Source organism: Nycticebus coucang, chromosome 18 (assembly GCF_027406575.1).
Source record: "Nycticebus coucang isolate mNycCou1 chromosome 18, mNycCou1.pri, whole genome shotgun sequence".
Lineage (NCBI taxonomy): Eukaryota > Metazoa > Chordata > Mammalia > Primates > Lorisidae > Nycticebus > Nycticebus coucang.
The window spans coordinates 13,222,240-13,249,424 of NC_069797.1; the positions used below are offsets into that span (position 1 = coordinate 13,222,240).

The 27,185-nt window shown below is 39.5% G+C and overlaps 1 protein-coding gene across 1 annotated transcript in view; it reads left to right on the forward strand.

The window, feature by feature from the left end:
* Positions 1-5,396: 5,396 nt before the first annotated feature.
* TEKT3 (tektin 3) overlaps positions 5,397-27,185 on the forward strand; it is a 48,860-nt gene continuing 27,071 nt past the window's right edge. The window contains exons 1-3 of the mRNA XM_053569334.1: positions 5,397-5,424; positions 22,441-23,048; positions 25,225-25,308. Coding sequence (XP_053425309.1) covers positions 22,470-23,048; positions 25,225-25,308 — 663 coding nt within the window. The 5' untranslated portion in view covers positions 5,397-5,424; positions 22,441-22,469. The remainder of the gene's footprint in view (positions 5,425-22,440; positions 23,049-25,224; positions 25,309-27,185) is intronic.

The window sequence follows — 27,185 nt, forward strand, 5'->3', positions numbered from 1 at the left end:
CAGGTTATACCTCCAATAAAGGTCTAATAACCAGAATCCACAGAGAACTCAGATGTATTATCAAGAAAAGAACAAGTGATCCCATCTCAGGGTGGGCAAGGGACTTGAAGAGAAACTTCTCTAAAGAAGACAGATGCACAATCTACAAACACATGAAAAAAAGCTCATCATCCTTAATCATCAGAGAAATTCAAACCAAAACTACTTTGAGATATCACCCAACCTCAGTAAGGGTAGCCCACATAACAAAATCCCCAAACCAGAGATGCTGGCGTGGATGTGGAGAAAAGGGCACACTTCTACGCTGCTGGTGGAAATGCACACTAATACATTCCTTCTGGAAGGATGTTTGGAAAATACTTAAAGAGACCTAAAAATAGACCTGCCATTCGATCCTATAATTCCTTTACTAGGTTTATACCCAGAAGACCAAAAATCACAATATAACAAAGACATCTGTACCAGAATGTTTATTGCTGCCCAATTCATAATTGCTAAGTCATGGAAGAAGCCCAAGTGCCCATCGATGCATGAATGGACTAGCAAATTGTGGTACATGTATACCATGGAATATTATGCAGCCTTAAAGAAAGATGGAGACTTTACCTCTTTCATGTTTACATGGATGGAGCTGGAACATATTCTTCTTAGCAAAGTATCTCAGGAATGGAAGAAAAAGTATCCAATGTACTCAGCCCTACTATGAAGCTAAATTATAGCTTTCACATGAAGGCTATAACCCAACTATAGCACAAGAGTATGGGGAAAGGGCCAAGGGAGGGGAAGAGAGGGGGGAGGTTAGGGTAGAGGGAGGGTAATGGGAGGGGCCACACCTACAGTGCATCTTAGAATGGGGACAGGCAAAACCTACTAAATGCAGAATACAAATGTCTACATACAATAACCAAGAAAATGCTATGAAGGCTACATTGTACAGTTTGATGAGAATATTTCAGATTGTATATGAAACCAGCACAATGTACCCCTTGATGGCACTAATGTACAGAGCTATGATTTAACAATAAAAAAATTAAATTACATTAAAAAAAAGTGTTCTGAGTTTAAAAAACTCGGTGATTGAATCCTGTGGGAAAATACAAATTGGGAAAGTATAGACTGAAAATTCCTGCATTGAAAAAAATCCCATTTTACTTTCTTTGTGCCAGAAACTCATACATCTATTCGGTGGTAGAACTACTACTAATGGATTAATTGAAAGAATGGCCCAGGGAACCCACTTGGGGAAACACCAAGTTAATGAAGTAAGAATTCTCTTTTTCCTAGGCCTGACGAGATGAGGAAAGTCGCCGGCTCCACCCCAGCCTCCCAGGGCCACCCCTCTCCTTCTGGACACTGGCTGTGCAGTGCTCTGGGCTTGCTCTCTGGTCCACCTGCGTGTTCAGCAAGCTTCTCACTCATTGTCTCAGTACTGCTGTCCGAGAGAAGTTTGTCCCCTGTTTTATTAAGATCCTGCAGTCCTAAAGGATCTTACGAAGTGGCTGTGGGCCTCTTTCAGGCATTTTGGCCCCTGCTCTCCTGGCTGCATTAGACTTTGTACAAACAGCACAAACATCACTGATAAGGACTCCAATTCCAGAGCTCTGAGGAGGTTTTGTTTAACCCACCGTGGAGTGGCCCTTGTACCCTGCTCTGTGGACTACTCACCCTCCCATCTGGGTGGTGGCATTCTTTAGACTGTGTAGTAAAGGTGTTCACTCCCACAAAAATAGATTTTAGAACCTCTGAATGGGGACCTTGGTCCTAGAGGTGCTGGCTTTACCTGCTGTCATCATATAATTCAAGGTAATTCAACAGGCCATGAGCATACGCTGACTTGTGCAGTGTAGTCACCTCCCTCTCAGAGGGCTGAGTCAGAGGAATAATGGGGTGTCCAACTTTTTTATTTCCTGCGACACGCTTGAAGAAGAGGAGTTGTCTTGGACCAGGCATTAATTACACAAACACTAATAAAAGCTGATGAGCAAGAAAAAGGTCAGTGCATAATTTTCATGATATCTGACACCAGAGATAAGCAACGCAGGCCTCCACAAAAATTATAATTAGTGCAGTGCAATAGTGGGATATATCTGTGAGTGCAGATACAAGGAGAGCTCAGGCAACAGAGACAGAAACATTGGTAAGTCTAACATCGAGTGCATCATACACACTACAAAAATGAACATGTGGAACAATAAATTAATTTTGACAAGTAAAACAATGTCTTGAAGGTTGCATTTGACCTTGACATGAAAAAATGAGTGGACTCTACAAAGCCACAGCAAAGAGAACACAACAAAGCCAGAGGAAGAGGACTCTAGGAGGAGGGATAGTGTGAGCAAGCCATAGATGCAGTCAAATCCCAGGACATTTGTGGAGAGGCTGGAGCAGGTTGTGTGTTCATCCCTGTTTGGGGTCATGGTGTGAGGACTGGGCACTGGGAAGCCAGATGGGGACCAGACCGTGGAGGGCTTTGGATGTTGATCTGAGGAGTTCAGACCCCTCATTTTTTAAACTCTGAGGAACCAGCAAGGGTTTTGGGGCAGGATAGTAATATGATGAGATTTATCCCTGAATGAACTCAGATCCCCAGCACTTTGGAAGATCTTCTTGTTCTGTCACTAGGGCTGTGACTTCTACTTTGTTTCTGTTATGATACTTGGCAAAGGACCAGACATGTAGCGAGGACATCAACAAATGTAAATGGAGCTCCCGTCAGGACATTTATGAACATTGGAGCAGCCATGCCAAAGCCAGGGGACTTTCTTCTCACCATTCACATCATAGTTTGGAACTAGAAACAGCCTGGCTTCTAATCCCTCCCCGCTATAGAACTTTGAGCTTCTTTGTGGGGGGTTGTTTATTCACTTCTAAGGCTACCGTCATAGAGAAGTTGGGGAACTGGACTCCACAGTACTGGCCAAGGACCAGCGTCCTCTGTGCAGCTAGTGGAGTGTTGACTAACATAAATTTAGTCTAGAGTGAAAATGCTTTGAAGATATAACCACCTTAAGACAGGAAGATATTGTGTAACCTTGTAACCTATGAGGGGGAATCCGTTTGCTGATGTTTACTTTTACTGTGAGAATAAAAAGTAACAAAAGGAATGAGGGGGCCCAGCAGTTCTTTGGGGAGACATCCCTGCTGCTGTCCGGAATGGCTGGTTTTCTGTAAATAAAAGTGAAACTGTTGAGCTCTCATTCACTTCTTGGTTGACTGGCTTGGGTGATAGGCAGACGGACTTCTTGGTCTGGTAACATAAAGATGGCCCAACCAGGTTGCTCCTTAGACAGAGATACAAAATGGGCAAAAATTGCACCACACACTGATGCTTTCATTAAACAAACATTGACTGAGCACCTCCTTTGCAGCAGAGCCACACAGTGGGCAAACAGAGATGGATAGGACACGCGCCTGAACTTAGGGAACTGCTGAGAAAGGTAAGGCTGAATAGTTTAGGGCAGGTTGTCGGTTCCATTCTCTTTATGGTTCCATTCTCTTTATAAACAGATGAGTGAGCATTGCAGGAGGGCTCCATTGTAAAGTAAAGCTGAAGGGTGAGAATTAACTGCAGTTCTAGCAAAGACTTGATAACCGTGGAATGATTTTTTTTGAGAGGTTATCTACATTTTAAAAAAATCATTCACTTCTTTCTGTGGGGTCCAGAGTTGACCAACTTAAGCTGAAATATTAACACCTTGAAGTTTTTAAAATTTTCTAACTGACTATATCAACTAAAGTCTGAATTCTGCTATAGTTTTACATGCTTATTTTTAAAGTAGACACTGAATAAATTTAACATTCAATTAAGCAACAACATCGAGCATTTCGATATGTACAGCACAAAGTTGTGCCTCATCTTCAAGCAGTGTGCAGGCAATTCAATGTATTTTAGAATGGTTGCCAACATTTTGGCTCAAAGAACCAACAGGGTAGCATTTACTGTGCTGTCTACAGCTTGTAGGCATCAGCAAGGACCACCCTGAATCCTGAGAATACAAAACACAGAAATAATAAAAGAGAGACCTCAGAATGAAATGTTTCTTAGCTCAGATATAGAAAGAGTTGCTGATAAGGAATATGGGTAAAAAGGAATGAATTTACAGTGGCCTGGTATGGGGTATCAGAGCCTCATCCAGTCCTATGTCTCTGCTAATGAGTAGCCTCTGAACATTTGGTATAGTAATTTCCCTGCTTGGGGAAAATATTCTAGCCTTGTCATTGTTAGAGATGCCACGTTGGTTGGTTTAAACACATATGGTAGCATTCTAACTTTTCTAATCCATTTGGCTTGAGTTAGCTTCTAATTAAACTGGCACGTGGCCAGAGTCAAGTTTCTGAACTGGCAAAACCCTCAACCTGAAGTCACTTTTCTAAGGTCTCTTAGGGCCTGGCCCACCGGCTTTATTTTGGCAGCCTCACCCTTTGACGGAGTGTCACACAGGGGTTTCCAGAACAACAAAAATGATTAACTGAGGGCTTTCTTTCCTTTTACATTGATAGGTAGCACAGTAATTCAGTGAATTCTTTTGCTGCTCACACAGTTAAGACTGCTGCCTCAAGAGCAGAGAACCTTGAAGTTTGACAGATTGAAATTTAGTGTTAGCTCTGCCACTGGGTGACCTTGTCTAAGCCACTACATCTCTACAAACTTCAATTTCCTCATCTGTAAAATATAAACTCCTATTACCAACTTGGAAGGAGGTTGCTTGGATGAACGAGAATTTATGTAAAACCCGAGGCCCAGTGCCTGTATGAAATAGTAAGGGCTGTTTACAGAAATATTTGCTAGAGAGAGGAGAGAGACGAGGGAGAAAGAGAGAGAAAAAGAGACACACACACACACACAGAAAGCAAACTTTTCCCTGGAAATGAGAAAGGAGGGGGAAGATCACTAGATGATCCCTCTATGGGAAAAAACTTTGCTGGAGAGAGGACAGGCGCGAGGTGGGGGCTTTGCAACATTCTGGTACAGGTGTTCATGTCCCAGACAGCCTTGTGCGTCATAGGGCGGCCAAATTCTTCGCAGCTGGAGGAGTCTGAGTAAGGTGCCACAGGGAAGCGGAGGAAACTTCGCGGCCTCCAATGTGGGTTGCTGTTCACGCCTTTCACCTCCAGTATGCCGTAGGTCTCCCACGAGCCGCGGTTACTAAGCGTGAGAGCGTCCATGGCAACCACCGCCCGCCTGGCTTCCCTCTTGCGAGGCAGCTTCCGCCTCCCGCCTCTCCTCCGACCAGCCAATCGGCTCCCGGCGAGCGGGCCAGGGCGGTCATTGAGTGGTCCGCGGGCGCTGACGTCACAGGTGGGCGAGGAGGGTTGGGGCCAGACTCGTGGGGGTCGAAGCCTCAGCGGGTTGTGGGAGGCAGGGCTGCGACCCTTCCCTCCCACCGCCCCCTTCCCCGCCCTTCGTCAGGCATCTGCTGACAGGTAAGTGGTCTCGTGGACGCCGGCCGGGTCTGGGACCACTCCCACAGGACCCCCCTTCACCAATCAGGGCCCCAAGGTCTGGGCTACTGAGGCGGGGAAGTCGCCGGAGACCCTGGAATTCATGACTCCATTTTCCGCTTCTCTACCTCACCTTACCTTCTCAAGTAAAACCCAAACAAACCCGTCTTCTACTCAGTCCCTATTCTCTCGTAGTTTACCTTTCTGATACCTTTTAGGGATTGAGAAGTCATTTCTAAATGCAGAACCTGAAAAGGGGGTCCAAACCCAGACCCGAACTCGTTTATTTTCTTACACCTGTGAGCTGTGCTGCACCTTTCCACGGTGGTGCTGCGCCCCAAACACCATTTCTTGCTCCTTCTGCTTCATTAGGCGGGTCTTCCAATCAGCAGGCGAGGGGATACAGTACAGTCACCTGACCATCTGAGTTACTGAAGTTCAGATTAAGTCAGTGTTTTCTTAGTGCCTGAGGCCATTTCTGTTTAGCTCCAGTTGCAAGGCTCTCGTTTTTTTCCCCAGTTTAGATCGAGCCCCTTTAAGTTTTCTTCTGGATGCACATGGTGTTTAGAGAAATAAACATTTTAGAAATGGATCAAATAATTCATTTAGTCATTGTAAAAAAAAGCAAGAAAATCATTTTATAGGCAGTTTTGAGGTATCTGAAGAATATTCTACTCCTTTTTAAATGAAATAACTCACACTATAAGTAGAATGAACAAGCATTTACGTACCCAGTCCCATCTTAAACAAAACAAAACAACAAACTAAAAAATCTATTACAGGCACAATTGAGGCCTCCTATGTATGCAGTCCTTGGAAACCCCATTTTCCTCACTCGTCTATGGGTACTAACTACCAGATTTTAGTGTTTACTTACACTTTGCATATTTTCGTGCTTTTACTTCTTAGTTATTTATCCAAAAGCCTGGATGTAGTTTTATTTCTATAATGGTATTATGCTATATATGTTCTAGGTCATTCATTGTAACTGTAATATGGTAATTCTTGTATGAATTTCCCACAATTTATGTATGCATCCTTCCATTAATGTAGTTTTAGCTTGCTTCCTTTAAAAACGTTCGAATGGGGCCGGGGTAGTAGCTCAGGCCTATAATCCTAGCACTCTGGGAAGCTGAGGCAGGAGGATCACTTGAGCCCAGGAGTTTGAGGTTGCTGCGAGCTATGATTATGCCACTGTACTCTAGTTGGGATAACTGAGCACAGCTCTGTCTCAAAAAAAGAAAAAAAGTAGAAAAGTATTCCTGTATGTATTTGAATTTTTCTGGATATATGTCAAGGAACTGAATTGCTGAGTTATAGGACTATGTATTGTTTTAACTTTACTACATACTACCATAAATAGCTCTCCAATGTATAGTAATTTATACAGCAATGAATATAGAGATCCTTACTAAACTTTTTTTTTGAAGTCAGAGAAATCAACTTTTCCTGCATTCTTATTTAATATATGCATAAAGAGAAATTACTAAACATTGAAATCTGATATAATCTCTTCAAATTTTGAAATGTAATACTGTATTGGCAGCAGTGTTTTATTTCTGCTCCAATTTGAAACTGTAATTAAGTGGCCATGACCAAAGGAACTAAAGGGGCTTGTATAAGAGCCATTCAGGCCTACTTGTGTCTTTTTAGCAAATGATCTATGCAGTGGTCCCCAACCTTTTTGAGACAGGAGACCAAAAAGGTTTCATGGAAGACAATTTTCCCCAGGGGGAAAAAAAGGGCAAAGGGGATAGTTTCAGGATGATACAAGTATATACTTTATTTCTATTATCATTACATTGTCAAATATAATGAAATAATTATACAGCTCACCCTAATGCAGAGTCAGTGGGAGCCCTGAGGGTGTTTCCCTGCAACGAGACAGTCCCATCTGGAGGCAATGAGAGACAGTAATAGATGAGGCTTCGCTTACTCCCCTGTTGCTCACCTCCTGCTGTGTGGCCTGGTTCACAACAGGCCACCACCCCGGCAGCCCAGGGATTGGGGATTGAAGATCTATTGGGTTTTGTACTTTAAAATATTTACGATCTTAAAATCTTTTTACCTAAATATTCTAATAAACTATGTTTATCTAATTTGAGGATACCTTTTAGATTGTTAATGGAGCTTTCCAGTTCTTAACATCTCTATGAGATTGATTCTGTATTTAGCATGCTGGTATTTATAGACACTCAGAAAGCATTTTTTTGGTCTGTAAACAAGTATCGACCACACACTAAATGAAACTAGCCAAACACTGTATTTGACTTTGTAGCCCTTGTCTCACTTCTTAAAATGCTTTTTGGTCATGTGCCTTAGTCAGTTTTCTGCTGCTGTAACAGAATATCACACACTGGGTATGAATAAGGAAGAGAGGTTTATTTGGTTCACAGTTCTGGAGGCTGGGAAGTCGATCTGGCTAGGATCCTCTCACCTCATAACATGGTAGAAGGGCAAGTGAGCAAGAGAAACAAAAAATGAGCATCGAACTGATTTATCGGGAGCCCACTCCTGTGATAGTGACATTAATCTATCCACAAGAGTAGAGCCCTCCTACCAAATCACCTTGTAAAGCTCTCATCTCCTTAATGCAGTCACAATGGCAATTAAATTTCAACATCCTTTTTGGAAGGGACATTCAAACCCTAGCCTTACAACTGAAAGTATAATAAGAAACAATTCCATGATTTAGGGGATAGATTTTCCACAGCTATTTTCAGTCATTTTTCAAATGAATTTTTTCAGTTCTTTTTTTTTGTTGTTGTTGCCAATATGAGATATTTATAGCATCAGTTAATGGTCTTAGTATGTGTTGCACATAAGTGACCAACTTAGAATACAAAGAATAATTTAACATTGTGAATGACACGTCACTGAAGTAAGCTGGAGACATTTTAAAACCTGAGGTATTATTTATTTCTTTTTTTTAATTTTTATTTTTTATTAAATCATAGCTGTGTACATTAATGTGATCCTGGGGCACCATGCACTAATTTCATAGACCATTTGACACATTTTCATCCCACTGGTTAACATAGCCTTCATGGCATTTTCTTAGTTATTGTGCTAAGACATTTACATTCCACATTTACTAAGTTTCACATATACCCTTGTAAGATGCACTGCAGGTGTAATCCCACCAATCACCCTCCCTCTGCCTATCCTCCCCCCTCCCTCCCCTCCCTCTCCCCCTTCCTCCTATTCTTAGGTTGTAACTGGGTTATAGCTTTCATGTGAAAGCCACAAATTAGTTTCATAGTAGGGCTGAGTACATTGGATACTTTTTCTTCCATTCTTGGGATACTTTACTAAGAAGAATATGTTCCAGCCCCATCCATGTAAACATGAAAGAGGTAAAGTCTCCATCTTTCTTTAAGGCTGCATAATCCATGGTGTACATATACCACAGTTTATTAATCCATTCGTGGATCAATGGGCACCTGGGCTTTTTCCATGACTTAGCAATTATGAATAGGGCTGCAATGAACATTCTGGTACAAATATCTTTGTTATGATGTGATTTTTGGTCTTCTGGGTATATGCCTAGTAGAGGAATTATAGGATTCAATGGCAGATCTATTTTTAGATCTCTAAGTGTTCTCTATACATCTTTCCAAAAGAAATGTATTAATTTGAATTCCCACCAGCGGTGTAGAAGTGTTCCCTTTTCTCCACATCCACGCCAACATCTCTGGTCTTGGGATTTTGTGATATACGCTAGTCTTACTGGAGTTAGATGATATCTCAAAGTAGTTTTGGTTTGCATTTCTCTGATGATTAAAGATGATGCGCATTTTTTCATATGTCTGTAGGCCGCACGCCTGTCTTCTTCAGAGAAGTTTCTCTTCAAATCCCTTGCCCAGCCTGAGATGGGATCACTTGTTCTTTTCTTGCTTGTAGGTTTGAGTTCTCTGTGGATTCTGGTTATTAAACCTTTGTCGGAGACATAACCTGCAAATATCTTCTCCCATTCTGAGGGCTGTTTGCTTGCTATACTTACTGTGTTCTTGGCTGTGCAGAAGCTGTTTAGTTTGATCAGGTCCCAGTAGTGTATTTTTGAAGCTGCTTCAATTGCCCGGAGGGTTCTCCTCATAAAATACTCACCCAGGCCAATTTCTTCAAGGGTTTTCCCTACATTCTCTTCTAGTATTTTTATAGTTTCATGTCTTAAGTTTAAATCTTTAATCCAGTGAGAGTCTATCTTAGTTAATGGTGAAAGGTGTGGGTCCAGTTTTAGTCTTTTGCAGGTTGCCAGCCAGTTCACCCAGCACCATTTGTTAAATAGGGAATCTTTTCCCCACTGAATGTTTTTAATTGGCTTGTCAAAGATTAAATAACGGTAAGTAACTGGATTCATGTCTTGGTTCTCTATTCTGTTATTCATGTCTTGGTTCTCTATTCTGTTCTAGACATCTACCTCTCTGTTTTTGTGCGAGTACCATGCTGTTTTGATCACTATAGATTTGTAGTATAGTCTGAGGTCTGGTAGCGTGATTCCTCCTGCTTTGTTTTTATTTCTGAGTAATGTCTTGGCTATTCGAGGTTTTTTCTGATTCCATATAAAATGAAGAATTGCTTTTATAAGATCTTTAAAGTATGACAGTGGAGCTTTAATAGACATTGCATTAAAATTATATATTGCTTTTGGTAGTATGGACATTTTAACGATGTTGAATCTTCCCAGCCATGAGCATGGTATGTTTTTCCATTGGTTAACATTTTCAGCTATTTCTTTTCTTAGAGTTTCATAGTTTTCTTTATAGAGATCTTTCACGTCCTTTGTTAGATAAACTCCCAAATATTTCATCTTCTTTGGCACTACTGTGAATGAGATAAAAGTCCTTAACTGTTTTTTCAACTTGACTATTGTTGGTATATATAAAGGCTACCAATTTATGAATGTTGATTTGTAACCTGAGACACTGCTGTATTCCTTGATCATTTCTAAGAGTTTTGTAGTAGAGTCCCTAGTGTTTTCCAAATATACAATCATATCATCTGCAAAGAGCGAAAGTTTGATCTATTCTGACTCTCTATGGATACCCTTGATCGCCTTTTCTTCCCTAATTGTGGTGGCTAACACAGCCATTATAATGTTAAAGAGCAATGGAGACAATGGGCAAGCCTTGTCTGGTTCCTGATCTGAGTGGAAATGATTCCAATTTAACTCCATTCAATATGATATTGACTGTGGGTTTGCTGTAGATGGCCTCTATCAGTTTAAGAAACATCCCTTCTATACCAATTTTCTTAAGTGTTCTGATCATGAAGGGATGCTGGATATTATCAAAAGCTTTTTTCTGCATCGACTGAGAGAATCATATGGTCTTTGTTTTTTAATTTGTTTATGTGCTGAATTATACTTACAGATTTACAGATATTGAACCAGCCTTGAGACCCTGGGATAAAACCGACTTGGTCATGATGTATAATTTGTTTGATGTGTTGCTGGATTCTGTTTGTTACGATCTTGTTGAATATTTTTGCATCTATATTCATTAGTGATATTGGTCTATAATTTTCTTTTCTTGTTGGGTCTTTGCCTGGTTTGGGGATCAGGGTGATGTTTGCTTCTTAGAATGTGTTGGGTAGTCTTCCTTCTTTTTCTACCTTTTGGAACAGGTTGAGTAATATAGGTACTAATTCCTCTTTAAAGGTTTGGTAGAATTCTGATGTGAAACCATCTGGTCCTGGGCTTTTCTTTTTAGGGAGGTTTTGTATGGTTGATGCTATTTCAGAACTTGATATTGGCCTATTCAACATTTCCACTTGATTCTGGCTAAGTCTTAGAAGGTGATGTGCTTCCAAGTATTGGTCAATTTCCTTCAGATTTTCATATTTCTGAGAATAAAGTTTCTTGTAATATTCATTAAGGATTTTTTGAATTTCTGAGGAGTCTGTTGTCATTTTGTTTTCGTCATTTCTGATTGATGCCATTAGAGATTTAATTCATTTTTTTCCTGATTAGGTTGGCCAAAGATTTATCTGTTTTATTGACCTTTTCAAAAAACCAACTTTTGATTTATTGGTCTGTTGTATAATTCTTTTGTTTTCAGTTTCATTTAATTCTGCTCTAATTTTGGTTATTTCTTTTCTTCTACTGGGTTTGGGGTTGGAATGTTCTTCCTTTTCCAGTTGCTTGAGATGTCCCATTAAGTTGTTAACTTCCTCTCTTTCCGTTCTCTTGAGGAAAGCTTGCAGTGCTATAAATTTCCCTCTTAGGACTGCCTTTGTGGTATCCCAGTGGTTCTGATAATTCATGTCTTCATTGTCGTTTTGTTTCAAAAATTTGGCAATTTCCTTCTTAATCTCATCTCTGACCCAGCTATCATTCAGCATAAGGTTATTTAACTTCCATGTTTTAGTATGAGTATGCAGATTCCTGTTGTTACTGAGTTCAACTTTTATTCCATGGTGGTCCGAGAAAATGCAAGGAATAATTTCTATTCCTTTAAATTTACTGAGGTTAGACTTGTGACCTAAGATGTGATCAATTTTGGAGTAAGTTCCATGGGCTGATGAGAAGTATGTGTATTCAGTTTTGTTGGGATGAAATGTTCTGTAGATGTCTGCTAAATCCAATTGTTGGATGGTTAGGTTTAAATCTAAAATTTCTTTGCTCAGCTTCTTATTGGAGGATCGATCCAACTCTGCCAAAGGAGTGTTGAAATCTCCGACTATTATGGAGCTGGAGGAAATCAAGTTGCTCATGTCAGTTAGAGTTTCTGTTATAAATTGAGGTGCATTCTGGTTGGGTGCATAGATATTAATAATTGAAATCTCATCATATTGAGTATTACCCTTAACAAATATGAATTGACCGTTCTTGTCCTTCCTTACTTTTGTTGGTTTAAAGCCTATTGTATCTGCAGATAAAATTGCAACACCTGCTTTTTTCTGATTACCATTTGCCTGAAATATGGATTACCAACCTTTCACCCTGAGTCTATATTTGTCTTTTAAGATGTGACTCTTGTATGCAACAAATATCTTGCCTGAGTTTTTGTATCCAGTCAGCTAACCTATGCCTCTTTAGAGGACAGTTTAAGCCGTTCACATTAATGGAGAATATTGGTAAGTTTGGTGAAAATTTGGGTATCAAGTTTTTCAGAAGTCCAGTGGACATTTTTAATCCTTTCGCCAGTGTGGTATTTGGAGTTTGATCAAAAGTTTCTGAGTGAATTTACTTTTGTGGTAAAGGATTGGGTTGGTCATTATGGAGGATAGGTCTGAGGATATTCTGAAGAGCTGGTTTGGTTATGGCAAATTTCTTCAACATATGAATGTCATTAAAATATTTCATTTCTCCATCATAAATGAAACTCAGTTTAGCTGGATACAGGATCCAGGGTTGAAAGTTATTTTGCTTTAGGAGATTAAATGTCGATAACCACCCTCTTCTGGCTTGAAAAGTTTCAGCAGAGAGATCTGCAGTCATTCTAATATTCTTCCCTTTGTAGGTATTGGCTTTCTTACGTCTGGCTGCTTTGAGAATTTTCTCCTTCATATTAGCTTTATTGAAGTTAATTATGATATGCCTGCGGGATGTCTTATTGGGGTTGAGTCATGCTGGGATTCTGAAGCTGTCTGCTATCTGAATTTCAGAATCTCTAGGCATGTCTGGAAAATTCTCTTTCATAATTTCATGGAGAAGGGCCTCTGTGCCTAGCGAGGCCACTTAATTGGTTTCAGGGATTCCAATGAGGCAAATATTAGCCTTCTTCGAATTATCCCAGAGTTCTCTGAGAGAATGGTCCGTTTTTGCTCTTTATTTCTCTTCCTCTTTGAGAGTTTGGGAGCGTTCAAAACCTTTGTCTTCAGAAATCCTTTCTTCTGCTTGCTCCACTCTGTTACTGAGGGATTCTACTGTATTTTTCAGATCTTTGAGAGCTGCAAATTCTTGCTTCAGTGTGTCTGTCTTTGGTGGTTTTGTCTTTAAATTCGTTAAATTCTTGAGACAACTTTTGAATTTCTCCCCGAATTCCTAATTCCAACTTTTGAATTGCTGCTTGAAGTTCTGATTCCAAATTTTCTTCCACTTTATTAATCTTGTTTGCAATCCAAATTCTGAATTCGATTTCTGACATCTCAGCCAGTTGTTTATGAATGGGATCTTCAATTACATCTGCCATATCTTTCCTTGGCGGGGGGTGGGGGGGTTGATCTATTCTGGTTATTCATGTTACCAGAGTTTTTCTGCTGATTCTGCCCCATGATTGTTTAACTCCCTTTGATTTTTCCCCTGGATCTTTGTTGAGGACCCATACAGTGCTGTGGCCCAAGAAACTGGGGCCCTGTTTGGTGTGGTGGGGCTAAGTGGTTCTGTCTTGTTTTCAGCTGGTTTCTGTTCAACCCTAGTGAAACAGTTACTCTGCATTGAAGTCTCAGCTGTGGAAAAATATCAGCAATTGAGTCACCGCGCCCACCACAGGCAACAATTGGAAAAGGAAAGTCAAATCTTCCTACAACCACACACCCAGGGCACCACCTGAATAGTCCTCATGTGATTGGCTCAGTTCAAAAGATCCAAATCAATTGTCTCAGTCAGCACCTGTCTCGGGTGGGAGAGTTTAAGAGGTCTCTGGGAACTGGATCACAGGGGTCTGGTGACTACTCTGATATGGCTCACTCCAGTGCTGTGTGGAGTCAGGAGGAGCCACCTAGCAAATAGATCAGTCTGGGAAGGTTGATGCCTCCTTCCCCACCTTTCACCTCTGTCACACCCAGTCACTGATAGCCCTGCAGTTGACTGACCCAGTTGCCTGTAGTGAACAGATACTCCAGGGGTTTGCACCTGAATCAAAAGGAAATCTGCCAGGCCTCTGCGGTCTGCCTCTATCTTGTAGGAGGAGGTGAGGCCTGACAGCCTCGGGCACTTGATGAAGGTTGGGGGGTGTTCACTCAGGTCCAGCATCACCCCTGATTGATGTTACTGACAGAACAGAACAGAACAACTTTGTGGGATTTTGTTCCTGTTTCTGCAAAGTTCTCCTGCAGAAGAGAAGCTGTTTTGAGTTCCAAAGCTGTATCTTTGCTCCTGCAGGTTTGTATACGGTTACCTGTCAGTTCTATCCAGCTGCCTTCCTTTGTCTATAGGCTGTTGATCCCCTGAGGGCCAGGTGCATCTTAGGCTCAGTAAAGCGGTCCTCTGGGTCAGCTCTGCCCTGGGAGCTTCCCGGGTCTGTGAGTCGGTACCACCTCAGGCAAATCCTTTATTCACGGGTGGTTGTCGGTCTCCTCTGGTTGCCCAGGGAGACAGGGGGTGTGGCTTCAGAATATCCGGGAGTGAGCCATATTGCTGATAAAAGACAGCTGCTGCTCCGAGCCTCAGGGAACTGCTGCTCTGGTGTGGTTCCCTCTTAGCCGACCGTCCTCTCCTCGCTCCCGCGCCCCAGAGTCAGCACTGATCAGCTGCAGTTTAGTCACTGTCCACACCCCTCGAGAAATCACCCAAGAATCTGGACTCCTGGGGGACAGGCTTCCAGACCCCAGAGTGAGAGTGGAGGGGAGTGCTGGGAGCTCAGAGTTGCAGGTAGAGAATATATACAGTTTTACACAGTTTTATGCCTGGCCGTATTGCCACTAAAAGATGGCTGCTGCTCCGTGCCTCAGGGAACTGCTGCTCTGGTGTGGTTCCCTCTTAGCCGACCGTCCTCTCCTTGCTCCCATGCCCCAGAGTCAGTGCTGACCAGCTGCAGTTTAGGCACTGTCCACACCTCTCAAGAAATCACCCAAGAATCTGAACTCCTGGGGGTCAGGCCTCCAGACCTCAGAGTGAGAGTGGAGGGGCGTTCTGGGAGCTCAGAGTTGCAGGTAGAGAATATATACATTTTTATACAGTTTTATGCCTAGCAGGAGAATGCAATGGCACCCTGGTAGGGGAGGTAAGTACAGTTTTTAGAGGGTCTCTCCCATGGAGTGTAGTGAGAGGACCTTTGAACTCTGCCTGTTTGTTTGTGGGGCTCTCCGAGCTGTTCTCATGGGGGAGGGGACTCTGGACCGCTTGGTGATGGATTTTGTACCTTTTGTTTGTATCCTTGTGGTCAAAGCTCACCTCAGCGGGGTTGATGTGCATTCTTCAACCTTCTGTCATGGTGCAGTTTGAATCCACCAGGTTACTTGCTAAATTTTTGTCCTTTAACTCTCCTTCTGGACAGGAGCCTCTCTTGCAAGCTAGCACTTCAATCATGTCCAGCCTGGTTCTTCCCTGCAGCACCGGGATGCATGGCTGGTGGCAGCAGCAGCTTGCTTGAGTTCAAGACCAGCATGAGCAATAGCAAGATCCTATCTCTGTTCCTGGTGTCCCCTTCGGCTCCTCCCCTATTTCTTTCTTAAAAGTTTGGTAGAATTCACCATTGAACCCATCCAGGTCAAAAGTTTCCTTTGAGGAAAGATTTTAAATTATAGACTTAATTTCTTTGATTATAATAGGGCTACCTGGGTTATCTATCTCTCCTTAAGTCAGCTTTGGTTATTTGTGTCATTCCAAAATTTTTTCTATTTAATCTGTGTTGTCAAATTTTGTCAGCATAAAGTTGTTGATATTATGGCCATGTTTGCAGGTAATAGGCAATTTTTTGCATACTTTATTTCTTGATATTAGTAATACACCATTTGTCTTTTTATTTTGATGAGTCTAGCAATTTTACTGAAGGGATTTCATTGTCTTTCCTAGTTGTCTGTTTTCTATTTCATTGATTTTCCTCTCTTTATTATTTTCTGCCTTCTGCTTTGGGTTTCCTTTTAAAGTAGAAATACTGATTTTACCTCATTGTTATTGTTTAATAACAATAACATTAATATTGTTTAATATAAGCCATTCAAACTTCCATTCAATCATTATCTTATCTGCATCTCACAGTTTTGTTATGTTGTATTTTTATCCTCATTCAGGGCAAAATACTGCTTTCTAATTTCCTATGTGATTTCCTCATTGACTCATGAGTTATTTAGAAGAATGTTTTTCTACTTGTTGAGATTTTTCAAATAACTTTCTAATATTGATTTCTAATTTAGTTTTGATATGGTCAGGGAACACACATTGTATGATTTCAATATTGTAAACTTATCGAGATGGGTTTTATGGTTCATAACATGGTCTATGTTGGTTAACACTTTCTGCACAGTTGAGGGAAGTGTGTAATCTTCTGCTTGGGGTGGAGTGTACCACAGATGTAAATTAGGTACACTTAGCTGTGATGTTGTTCAAATATTCTGTGTAGTAACCAATTTTATGTTTACATGTTCTGTGAATTACTGACAGCAGGCTGTTGCAATATCCAACTATAATGTGGAATTGTCTAATTCTCATTTTATTCTATCAGTTTTTGCTTTAGGTGTTTTAAGCAAATAATTACAAAAACATTTATGATGCTGTCTCTCTGATTGCTCTGTTTATCCCTACTTTGCTCTTGATCTATGATATTATTTCTTCATCTGAAGTCTACTGGTTTGATATTAATATAGCCACTTTAGTATTCTTTTGATGAGTGTTTACAAGATGTATCTTTCTCCATAGTTTAATTTTAAACTTATCTATGTTCTTTTATGAGTTTTTTTTAAAAAAGCTTACAGTTCAGTATTGCTATTTAAAAATTATTCCAATAATCTGTGCCTTTTTAGTTGGATTGCTTAGGCCATGTATTGTAAATGTGATTATCCACATAGTAGGGTTTATATGCTCATTTTGCTCTTTTTTTCTTTGTCTTATTTTTTTGCCCCCTTTTCTTTTGGATTAATTATGTTCTTTTTTGTCTTCCATCATTTTCTTAACTACTGGCTTATTAGTTAAAAATCTTTTTTTTAAATATTCTTAGAGATTGCTCTAGATCAGCAGTTCAAAACATTTTGGTCTTGGGACACCTTTACATTCTTATAAAATATTGAGGACCATAAAAAGCTTTCATTTATGTAGATTGTACCAATTAATATTTATTATATTAGAAGTTAAAATTGAGACATTAAAATATGAATTCTTTATTAAAGATAACTATAATAATCCATTATATACTAACATAAGTAACATTTTTATTAAAAACTATTTTCTAGGGTGGCACCTGTGGCTCAAAGGAGTAGGGCGGCAGCCCCATATGCCGGAGGTGGTGGCTTCAAACCCAGCCCCGGCCAAAAACTGCAAAAAAAACAAATAAAACTATTTTCTAGAACTAAAACACTTTTGTAAGAAGAGTTGTATTGTTTTACATTTTTGGCAAAGTTCTTAAATTTCTAACTTGTTCATTAGTTTCTCACATCTTCCTCATTTAATTTGTTGTAATAATACCTATTACATCACACCTCAGGAAAACTCTGTTTTAAATTTGTGGGAGAAAGAGGGTTAAAAAGGCAAATAGCATCTGAGTTCTTACTATGAAAATAATTTTGGCCTTTTCACCCCTGAAAAGGTCTTACACCTGCCCATGGGTCCTTAATTTATATTTTGAGAATTGCTACTCTAAAAGTTTGCAACATGTATTTTTAACTTATCACAGTACGTGTTTAAATAACATTATTTTATTTAAGACTCTTATAATAGTGTATTTCCATTTAAGTCCTTCCATCATTTGTGTGATTGGTAACATATAATTTACTTCTATTTTATAAACTCCACAATATTTTATTATTTTTACTTTGACTAATCATCTTTTAAAGAAATTTGAAAGTTAGAAAAGCTTTTTTTTTTTTTTTTCTTTTTTTCCACATTAGCACACATGTTTACCATTTCTAACATTCTTCATTTCTTTGTGTAGATCCAAGTTTCCATCTGGTATAATTTCCTTTTGCCTGAAGAATTTCCTTTAGAAATTCTTGTATGGCTGCTGATGAATTCTTCTGGTTTATGTGTTTATGAGAAGATTTTACTTTACCTTTATTTTTAAGGATTTTACCACTAAATACAGAATTCTAGGCTTATGCTTTCTTCCACCCCTTTAAAAATATTGTCTGATTGTGTTCTGGATTGGTTAGTTTCTGACAATTATTCAGCACTAATTTTTATCTTTGTTCCCTTATACTTAGTGTGTCTTTTTCCATCTGTTTTTAAGGTTTTCTCTTTATCATTGGTTTCTGAAATTTGATCATTATGTGGTGGTGATGGCAGTGGGGTGTGTTCATCAAATTTGGAAAATATTCATCCATTATTTCTTCAGAAATTTTTTTTGTTTGTTTTTTGTTGTTGAGACAGAGCCTCAAGCTGTCACCCTGGTAGAGTGCCATGGCATCACAGCTCACAGCAACCTCCAACTCCTGGGCTCAAGCGATTCTTCTGCCTCCACCTCCCAAGTAGCTGGGACTACAGGCACCCACCACAATGCCCAGCTATTTTTTGATTGCAGCTGTCATTGTTGTTTGGCAGGCCAGGGCTGGATTCGAACCCGCCAGCTCAGGTGTATGTGGCTGGCGCCTTAGCTGCTTGAGCCACAGGCGCCGAGCCTCTTCAAATATTTTTGTTCCTCTCCCTTCTCTTTATGACACTGCAAATAAGTGATGTTAGACCATTTGCTGTTGTATCATAGGCTACTGAGATGCTTTTCATTTTAATTTTTTTTAGTTAAAGAACTTCTCTGTGTTTCAATTTGGTTAGATTTGAACTCATTAATCTTTACTTCTCCAAATTCTAGTTTGCTGTTAATCTCCACTAGTGAAATTGGTTCTTTTTTAATCTTGCATTTCTCTCTTCATCATGTTAAATCCTGTACATAGTTTACTAGTTCTATCATCTCTGCAATTTCTAGGCCTGCTTCCATGGACTGATTTTTCTTTTTGGGTAACATTTTCTGGTTTCTTGGTGTGTTTGGTAGTTTCTGACTGGACCCTGTGGTATTTGAGTGTCTTGATGTTGTCAGGAGCAAGTTATTTGTGAACTAGTCTGATCTCTTTGAGGCCTGTTTTGGAGCTTTGCTGGATTGAGTCTTTATTGCCTTTAGCCCTGAGATAGCTGAGCCCTCCCTCTACTGTGTGACTTCTCTGGGGTCTCCCTTGAATGCTCCAGGTGACTACCCATGATTCTCTAATCTGGTTAATCTGAATTCACAATGTGTTTCCACCCTCTGTAAGTTCTAGAAATCAGCTAACAACTCTGCTGTCGCTCTTTGCCAAGATTTGTGGACTGTCCCTTGATGTGTGCAGCCTGCTTCTCAGCAAAGACCCACGTAGATCCCTATATAGACTTCTGGACCTCTGTTTCTGTATAGCTAACTTTATTCCAGAGTCCCTTTTCACAACTTCTAGCTGTCGCAGCCTCCTCAATTTCTGGTCCCTTTCTTAACTCACAAAGGCTGCCAGGCCCTGTTTGGTTTTCATCTGTTTCTCCCTTGGTCTGGAAATTGCCTCTATGCACAATGCCAGGACAGTCAGAGAGCTCACTTTCTCTGTTTCTCTGCTCTCAGGGTCCAGTGTCTGAAAACTCTCTTTTGTATGTATATTTTGTCCAGATCTTTAGATGTACTATATAAGAGGCTAATACTACTTTAGATGTAAAATTTGCAGATAATGCTTTTATTGTTAGTTTATCATGATTGGAAGCAGAAATGTATTTTGAGTTTTTAAGTATTTCTTAAGCTATGAAACTTTAGTTTTTTGACCAATAATGTCCAAAAGCACATGATAGTGGAATAATTTGGTGCAATGTCCCCATGTGGTGTCTTTTATTCAGTCTTCCTGAATGACTTACACGATAGTTGGCTGCAGCTAAAACTTTAGTTGTGGCTGTAAAATATTGTCTCTCCGTATGAAACTTACTGCTTCACGAGGAGCTCTCCTTCACTCCATTTAAACAACTGAGCTTGATGATTCAGATTCCAGATTCTGAGCTATATCCCACCCTTAATGAAAAGACAGATCACTAGATGTTTTTATAAACTTTTGAATTTTCTCAGTCCACATGTGTCCTGTGGCTTATGAACTTCTCTGCATCTTCACATATCACCCCTTGGAGCAGATGACTCATAGTTCAATATTTGGAAAACATGGGTTAAAATGTTTCATTTCTTTTATTATTATTAAATCATAGCTGTGTACATTAATGTGATCATGGGGCACCATACAGTGGTTTTATAAACAGTTTGACATATTTTCATCTGTTTACATGGATGGAGCTGGAACATATTCTTCTTAGTAAAGTATCTCAAGAATGGAAGAAAAAGGTTAAAATGTTTCAAGATGCCAACACAGCAGGTGTTGGGAAAACTCACTTGGCATTCTATACTTCGAATTCCATGGTCGAAGAACCGAGTGAGGTATGTGGATCTCTTAATGTCAAGAATTAAGCAAAACCACGTAGGAGTGGTCCATCCTCTCTTGAAGCTTCTTCCTAGAATAGAATTAGATTATTTATAGTTCTGACATGGGGAGGGGTTTAGAACTAAAGGTAACTGTAAGCACACAAATGTTCAAGTTACTTTGAATTTGCTTTTTTAAATAGTTTAAGTTTCAAACTGAAGAATTGCAAGTGGCATCTTAAGGCTTTCATTTTCACAATCCCTCTTTAAGAGTGGCCAGTGTTAAGTATTTAGGGGCTGTAGAAAGGAAGAATTTGGGAAACAGGCAGGCAGCTAGGGTCACATCAGTGCACATGGCCGTGGGCAGCTACTTTAGCATGTGGTCTGAGTGAACTTTTCACTTGAGCACAGTTATACAAGCAGATTATTTGGGGTTTGGGTACCAAAGGCCTATTTAAATAATCATTAAAAGACTTTTTTTTTTTTTTTTCTGAGCAGTGCTTAGAATAAAATAGGATCTAATTTTATTTTTATTTTTTTAGTAAACAGGGCCAAAGACATTAACCCCCAAACAGAATGCTATTTAAGTGCTGAAAGATATGTCATAGTTTGTGGCATCTTTGGGTTTCTGGAATAATAATTACCAAAAGTTTCAGACAATGGAACTGGTAAAAAAAAAAGAATGATGTGGACAAATATGTTCTAACAGGAGGAGAGGTCTAAAAAACATATTTAAGTTAAAAAAAAAAGCATGATCTAATGTGATATGCACAATTATTAAGATAATTCCATTTTTGTAGTAAAAAGCTCTGTGTATGTTTAAATGGTATATAGGTAGATGGATATAGTGTATAAAGAATATATATGTTGGTATATGAATAGGAAAAATCTAGAAAGGTGCAACTTTTAATTAACTATTCATAGTGGCTACTTCTGAAGAGTTCTCTTTTCAGGGCAGAACAGATATTTAGTTTTTACTTTGCATGTTCCTCTGTGTTAATAATTTAAAAGGCTAACTATATTGACAGCTTCCTATGTGCCCAACATTGTGCTATGCCTCCTAAACTTAGCATTGTCTTAATCCTCATAATCCTGTTGCTGCCCTAAAATTTCTATACTGGAGATGCTTAGAGGTAGCAAGTTGCCAGGAAAGGAGACCTGGGATTTGCCTTGAGCTGGGTTTGCATACCAGCCACACCACTGTTACCTAGCCTGTGTTTATGGAGGGTGCCTGGGTGGCATCTGTCATGCAATCCCCTGTTGTTAATATTATTATTATCCCTATTATTTATAGATGAAGAAATGGAGGCATCAAGAGGTTAAGTAATTTGCCCAGTGTCACAAAGATAGTAAGTAATAGGGCCAAGATTTGAATCCCTATTTGTATAAAATGCATAGTTCAGGCTCGTAATTTGAATTTGTTACAACACGACGACGTTACTTTCGTGTAGCTTCACGTGGAAGAGAGCCTTTTCATTTTTTAAAATGTTTTTTTATAGCTATAAATTCTTCCAGTACTGCTTTCTAAAGTGTTCGGAACTTCAAATGGGCAATCAAAAATAATAATGTGATCTTGACACAATCCAGAGACACAGATGAAAAAAAACATTTCTGAAGCACATTATCACTGGTCAGTGTGTGTAACATGTAAATTAGAACAAGCACCTGAGTTTTGGGAAGCACTGCAACTGATACTGAGTCATATGTGGCCTTTTTTTTTAATTTCACCAGAGATTAACTTATGTGACTGTCCTTTTTCACTTTTTTTCCTTTTACACAGGAGAGATTTGCGAATAGTGTTTAAGTATCATGGAGTCTTTAGGCTCTACTTTAACGGCGACTTATGCCCACCCGAGGCCAACACCCACCAACTTCCTGCCCGCCATCAGCACCCTGACGTCCAGCTACAGGAACCGCTTCCCCCACTCCAACTTGACCCACAGCTTGAGCCTTCCTTGGAGACCAAGCACATACTACCGAGTAGCCTCCAACTCACCCAGCTTGGCCCCATACTGCACCAGATCGCAGAGGGTGTCTGAGAGCACCATGACTCCCTTCATTTCCAACAGAACCACTCTCTTCACAAGGTACACCCCTGACGATTGGTATAGGTCCAATTTAACCAACTACCAAGAGTCTAACACTTCCCGGCACAATTCAGAGAGACTAAGAGTGGATACATCTCGCCTGATTCAAGACAAACATCAACAAACAAGAAAGACCCAGGCAGACAGTACCCATAACTTGGGAGCACGTGTCAGTGACATAGGGTTCTGGAAATCTGAAATCATTCATGAGTTGGATGAAATGATTGGGGAGACGAACGCACTTACTGATGTTAAGAAAAGATTAGAGAGGGCTCTGATGGAGACAGAAGCCCCTCTTCAGGTAAATATAAGTAAGGGTTATGATCAAAGGCTGTTCTGCTATCATGATGCCCCACTAGGGAATGTCTGAGGTTATTTATGTGTTGAACCATGTTTCACTTCATGTGTAGGAGCCAAGCCCTTGTTGATAAGTCAGCATCTTATTTCAGTAATGGTAACACCACTACCAATTTTCACCCTATACAGAACAACCACTTTAAGAAAGAATTCTGAATGCACAGCAAAGATGGCTAATTTAGGAGAAGCCATTAAGATGCACATGTTTTAAAGTGAAAATGCCATCTTCTTATCTCTTAAATAGGCTGCCTGGTTACTGCTTCCTCTAGATCAGTGGTTCTCAACCTTCTTAATGCCACGACCCTTTAATACAGTTCCTGTGGGTCATGACCCATAGGTTGAGAACTTCTGCCCTTGATTAAAATAAACAATATTTAAGAAAAAGAAAACTGTATTCTTTTAGTCTGTGCCTTGGAATGCCTCCTGTGTGTATGTCATGATTCCTTCTCGGGGAACAGTGAAATGATGACGTGAGACTCTTGGGAGATGGGTGTGTTTGGTTAGACTGAGGTCAGGCCTGTTGCCGTGTTATCATGGATTTTGTTGGTGGTCCCTGTACACTGTCACTCCCTGTTCCTAACTCCTCCCCACTAAGAAGCACAAGCACACACATAGGTCCCTAGAAGTCCCTAGAAGAGTTGAAGGAAGCCTTCTTTTTGAGTCAGTTTGTCATGAGTTGTGTTTCAGCATCAGAAGGCCCGGTGCCTGGCTTAGGCTCGGCTCCTTCTGGGGATTATTAGTTTTTTCTACAGCCTATCCCATCCCCATCCCATTGCCTTCTAAGTTCTAAATTGTCCCTAAAATGACAGCCTCTGACCCTCTTAATTCTCAGAGGAGACGCAGTTTCTTCTCTTAGTAACCCTCTCAGTGATGACTACTTTCAAAGTGATGGTTGTAATTGAAATGTTTTCCAGTAGTTTTTTATCCAGATGTTTTTGTGTGTTTGACATTTACGGTCAATATAGTATCGAAAGGTCCTGATAAAAATTAGTGTCAGTCACATAAACAGATAAACCTCAAAAGAGAAAATACATTTGGTGAATAAATTTAAGGGCAAAGTGTGGAAGCTTAATAATAAAATACAAATTAACCATCTTTGGCCCATCAAACTTGTGATAATGAAAACTTCAAACATCAAGGGCTGGCAAAAAGTAAGAAAATGGGCACTTTCATATATTACTAGTGGGACTGTGCATTAGTGGAGATTTTTTGGGAAAGCAGTTTAGTAATATATATTAAAGTAATCAGAGCTCCCGTCAATCCCTTAATTCTTCTAGTAAATGTAAATTATACTTTTAGAAAATTGGCAATTCACTCAAAGATTTTCTTCAATGACATTATATGCTTTTAAAAAATTTAACATTCTATACTAGTCCTATGTCATGAAATAGCCTTAAAAAAACATTTTAACTGATACATAGTGTTCTTTCATACATAATTTACTAGTAGCAATCTAAGCTGTTTTCCATGGGAGTCATTAACATACTTTATTTCAAAGACTATTTAATGTCAGTCCTAAAAAGCATAATATAAAACTGTAAGGACGCTGTAACCTTCATTCTGTTAAAATAAGCAAAAAACAAATCAGTAACAGAATAACTAGGTTATCTTTTTTGCTTTTCTATATTTTTTCCACTTTAGTAAATAAAGACATTATTTTCCTAATTAGGAAAAAATAAATGGTGCTCTAAAAATAATCACTTGGATTTTTGGCTGTACAAATATTTTTACATCTTTAAAGATAATCATTCCTTTCTTCCTCACTCTTCTCAGTATAAAATATTTAGAAGACTTTCACATTGTTGAGCTATTTCTCTTGAAGACACTAATGCCAGAGTAATGTTCTCAGATGCTAATTTGTGGGGATCAAGCAGGTGCCTTCTGCTCTGCTCCCTTTTTAAATTAGACATTCTCAAACTCTTTTGAAGCACTAACTCTCTACCTTTCACTAGCAGGACAGAACTACTTAGTTGTCACAGTCTGTTTCAGTGACAGTGACTGCCAGATGGTTCAAGGAGTTGGCAATATCTACTGATTATTTTTAAGATCAGTCGTTAGAATTGCTAGTCACTGATTACAGCCAGTTCACATTACAGCTTTCTATTACTCTGTGTCTGTAGGTTGCCCGAGAATGCCTGTTTCATAGAGAGAAGAGAATGGGAATTGATTTAGTTCACGATGAAGTTGAAAAAGAACTGCTGACGGTGAATATGGGGAAATGCTTCAGTAACAAGATGCTTAGTTATTAATATGTGTTTAATATGTAGAAATTAAAAAATGGTGTTATATAAAGTCACTTAGAAGTAAGGAGTTATATCAGATGTTTATTGCATTTAGGAAAGATACATTTTTATTGGTTATAAAAGTAACATTTTCATTGAAAATTTAAAAAGTATAAAATAGAGTAAAGAAGGGTAAAAGTCACTTGAAGGTGGATTAGACAGAAATCCCTGTTAATTTTGGAGTATTGCCTAGATAGGCGCCTCCCAACTCACGCAATGATACTTAGACAAGCCTTCAAGATTAGAATCATACTGTGTTTATGAATTTGGAAAATGCTCTATTCATTTAAAATTATATTGGGGATAATTTTCCATATCATTAGATATTTTAAAGACACAATTTTTTTTAATAGTTGTACAGTGTTACTTGATGTAAAGTGCTGTAATTTTTTTTTTTTGGCTGGGTCTGCATTTGAACCCCCCACCTCTGGCATATGGGGCTGGGCCCTACTCCTTTGAGCCACAGGCACCACCCCTGTAATTTTTTAAAATCAATCTTCTGCCGTATAATTTGTTTCTATATTTTACTCCTCTTTTTCTATTTTAATCACACTTCAATGTACAAAATGTTATTGTTGATAACTGTAGGTACTTCTGATTATTTCCTTAGAACATATTTTAAGAAATGTAACTGATGTGTCCAAGTATATATGCATTTAGAAAGTTTTTGATGTACAGCCAAATTGCCATCCAGAAACTTACTGTTGTATCTGCACTACCCTCCTGATTCTCTTATTAGCTCCTCTCCCATCTGCCACCAAATAAATTTGGTTTAGTTCTAATTTCTCTGACCCTCACTTGTTACCACAGTTTTCTGCTATTTCTTAAGATTTCAGCTGCCGTGTACTTGAGGCCCTTCTTGATCTTTTTCTTTAGCACAGTTTTGTATCACTGAGTACTTACCAAGCATTTTCGTTCTGTGTTTTTCTTTTTTTTTTCTTTTTTCTTGTTCACGTTCACGAAGCCTGCAAATGCACTTTTTTTCTGCTCTATCGTCTGCCCATCCTGCTGGAGGTATCATTGTTCTCTCATTGCCGTGGCTGAGCTTGTTCCACGTTGTCTCTCTGGGCCCCTTAATCGGTTTCCAGCTCTTCTTTGTGGCTTGTTAATGTGAAATTCCCAACACTTTCCCTTCCCTGAATTTCCCTTGCATCTATGCTACACATGGCCACCAGTTTCTTTCTTCTGCTGAACTCTTTCTTGGCTCCCTAATTCCTACAGAAGAGAATGTACAAAGGCCTTCCAATCTCAGGCATCCTCCTAACTTCTCAGCTTCTTTTCCTTGTCTAAATCACAGAATTTCTGTTGCAGTGAATCCATTCTCTGTCCCTGAACCAGTTTTTCAGGGCCTCATGTTTGTTTGATTGGTCCTTGGTGAGAAATAGGTCCTTGCTAAGAAAGTAGGTAGGAATCTGGGTCTCCCCACAGATCATTGGTGCTCCCCTTAAACAAACATCGCCTTCACTTTGCTCACATTGCCTCACCACATTAAGAATGCCAAGATAAGCAATATTTTTCTTTGTTCTTTCCTGTCCTCAACTCTGTGCTTCTCTGAGAGAAATCCAAGTTTAAATAATTACTCAGGAAAGCTTTGGCCATGCAGAGACTGTACAATCTACTCTGTAAAGCCACTGTTACATACTAGTGATTAGGAAGGGGACATGCTACAAGAAATAGTTTTGCAATGATAGTGCCCTGCTCATTCATTTCTTCTTTCCTAGCCTCTGATGAATCTCACAAGTCTTAAAATAATCTGTCATCTACTTTGTCATCCTATATAGGGAGGAATTTGCCATTAT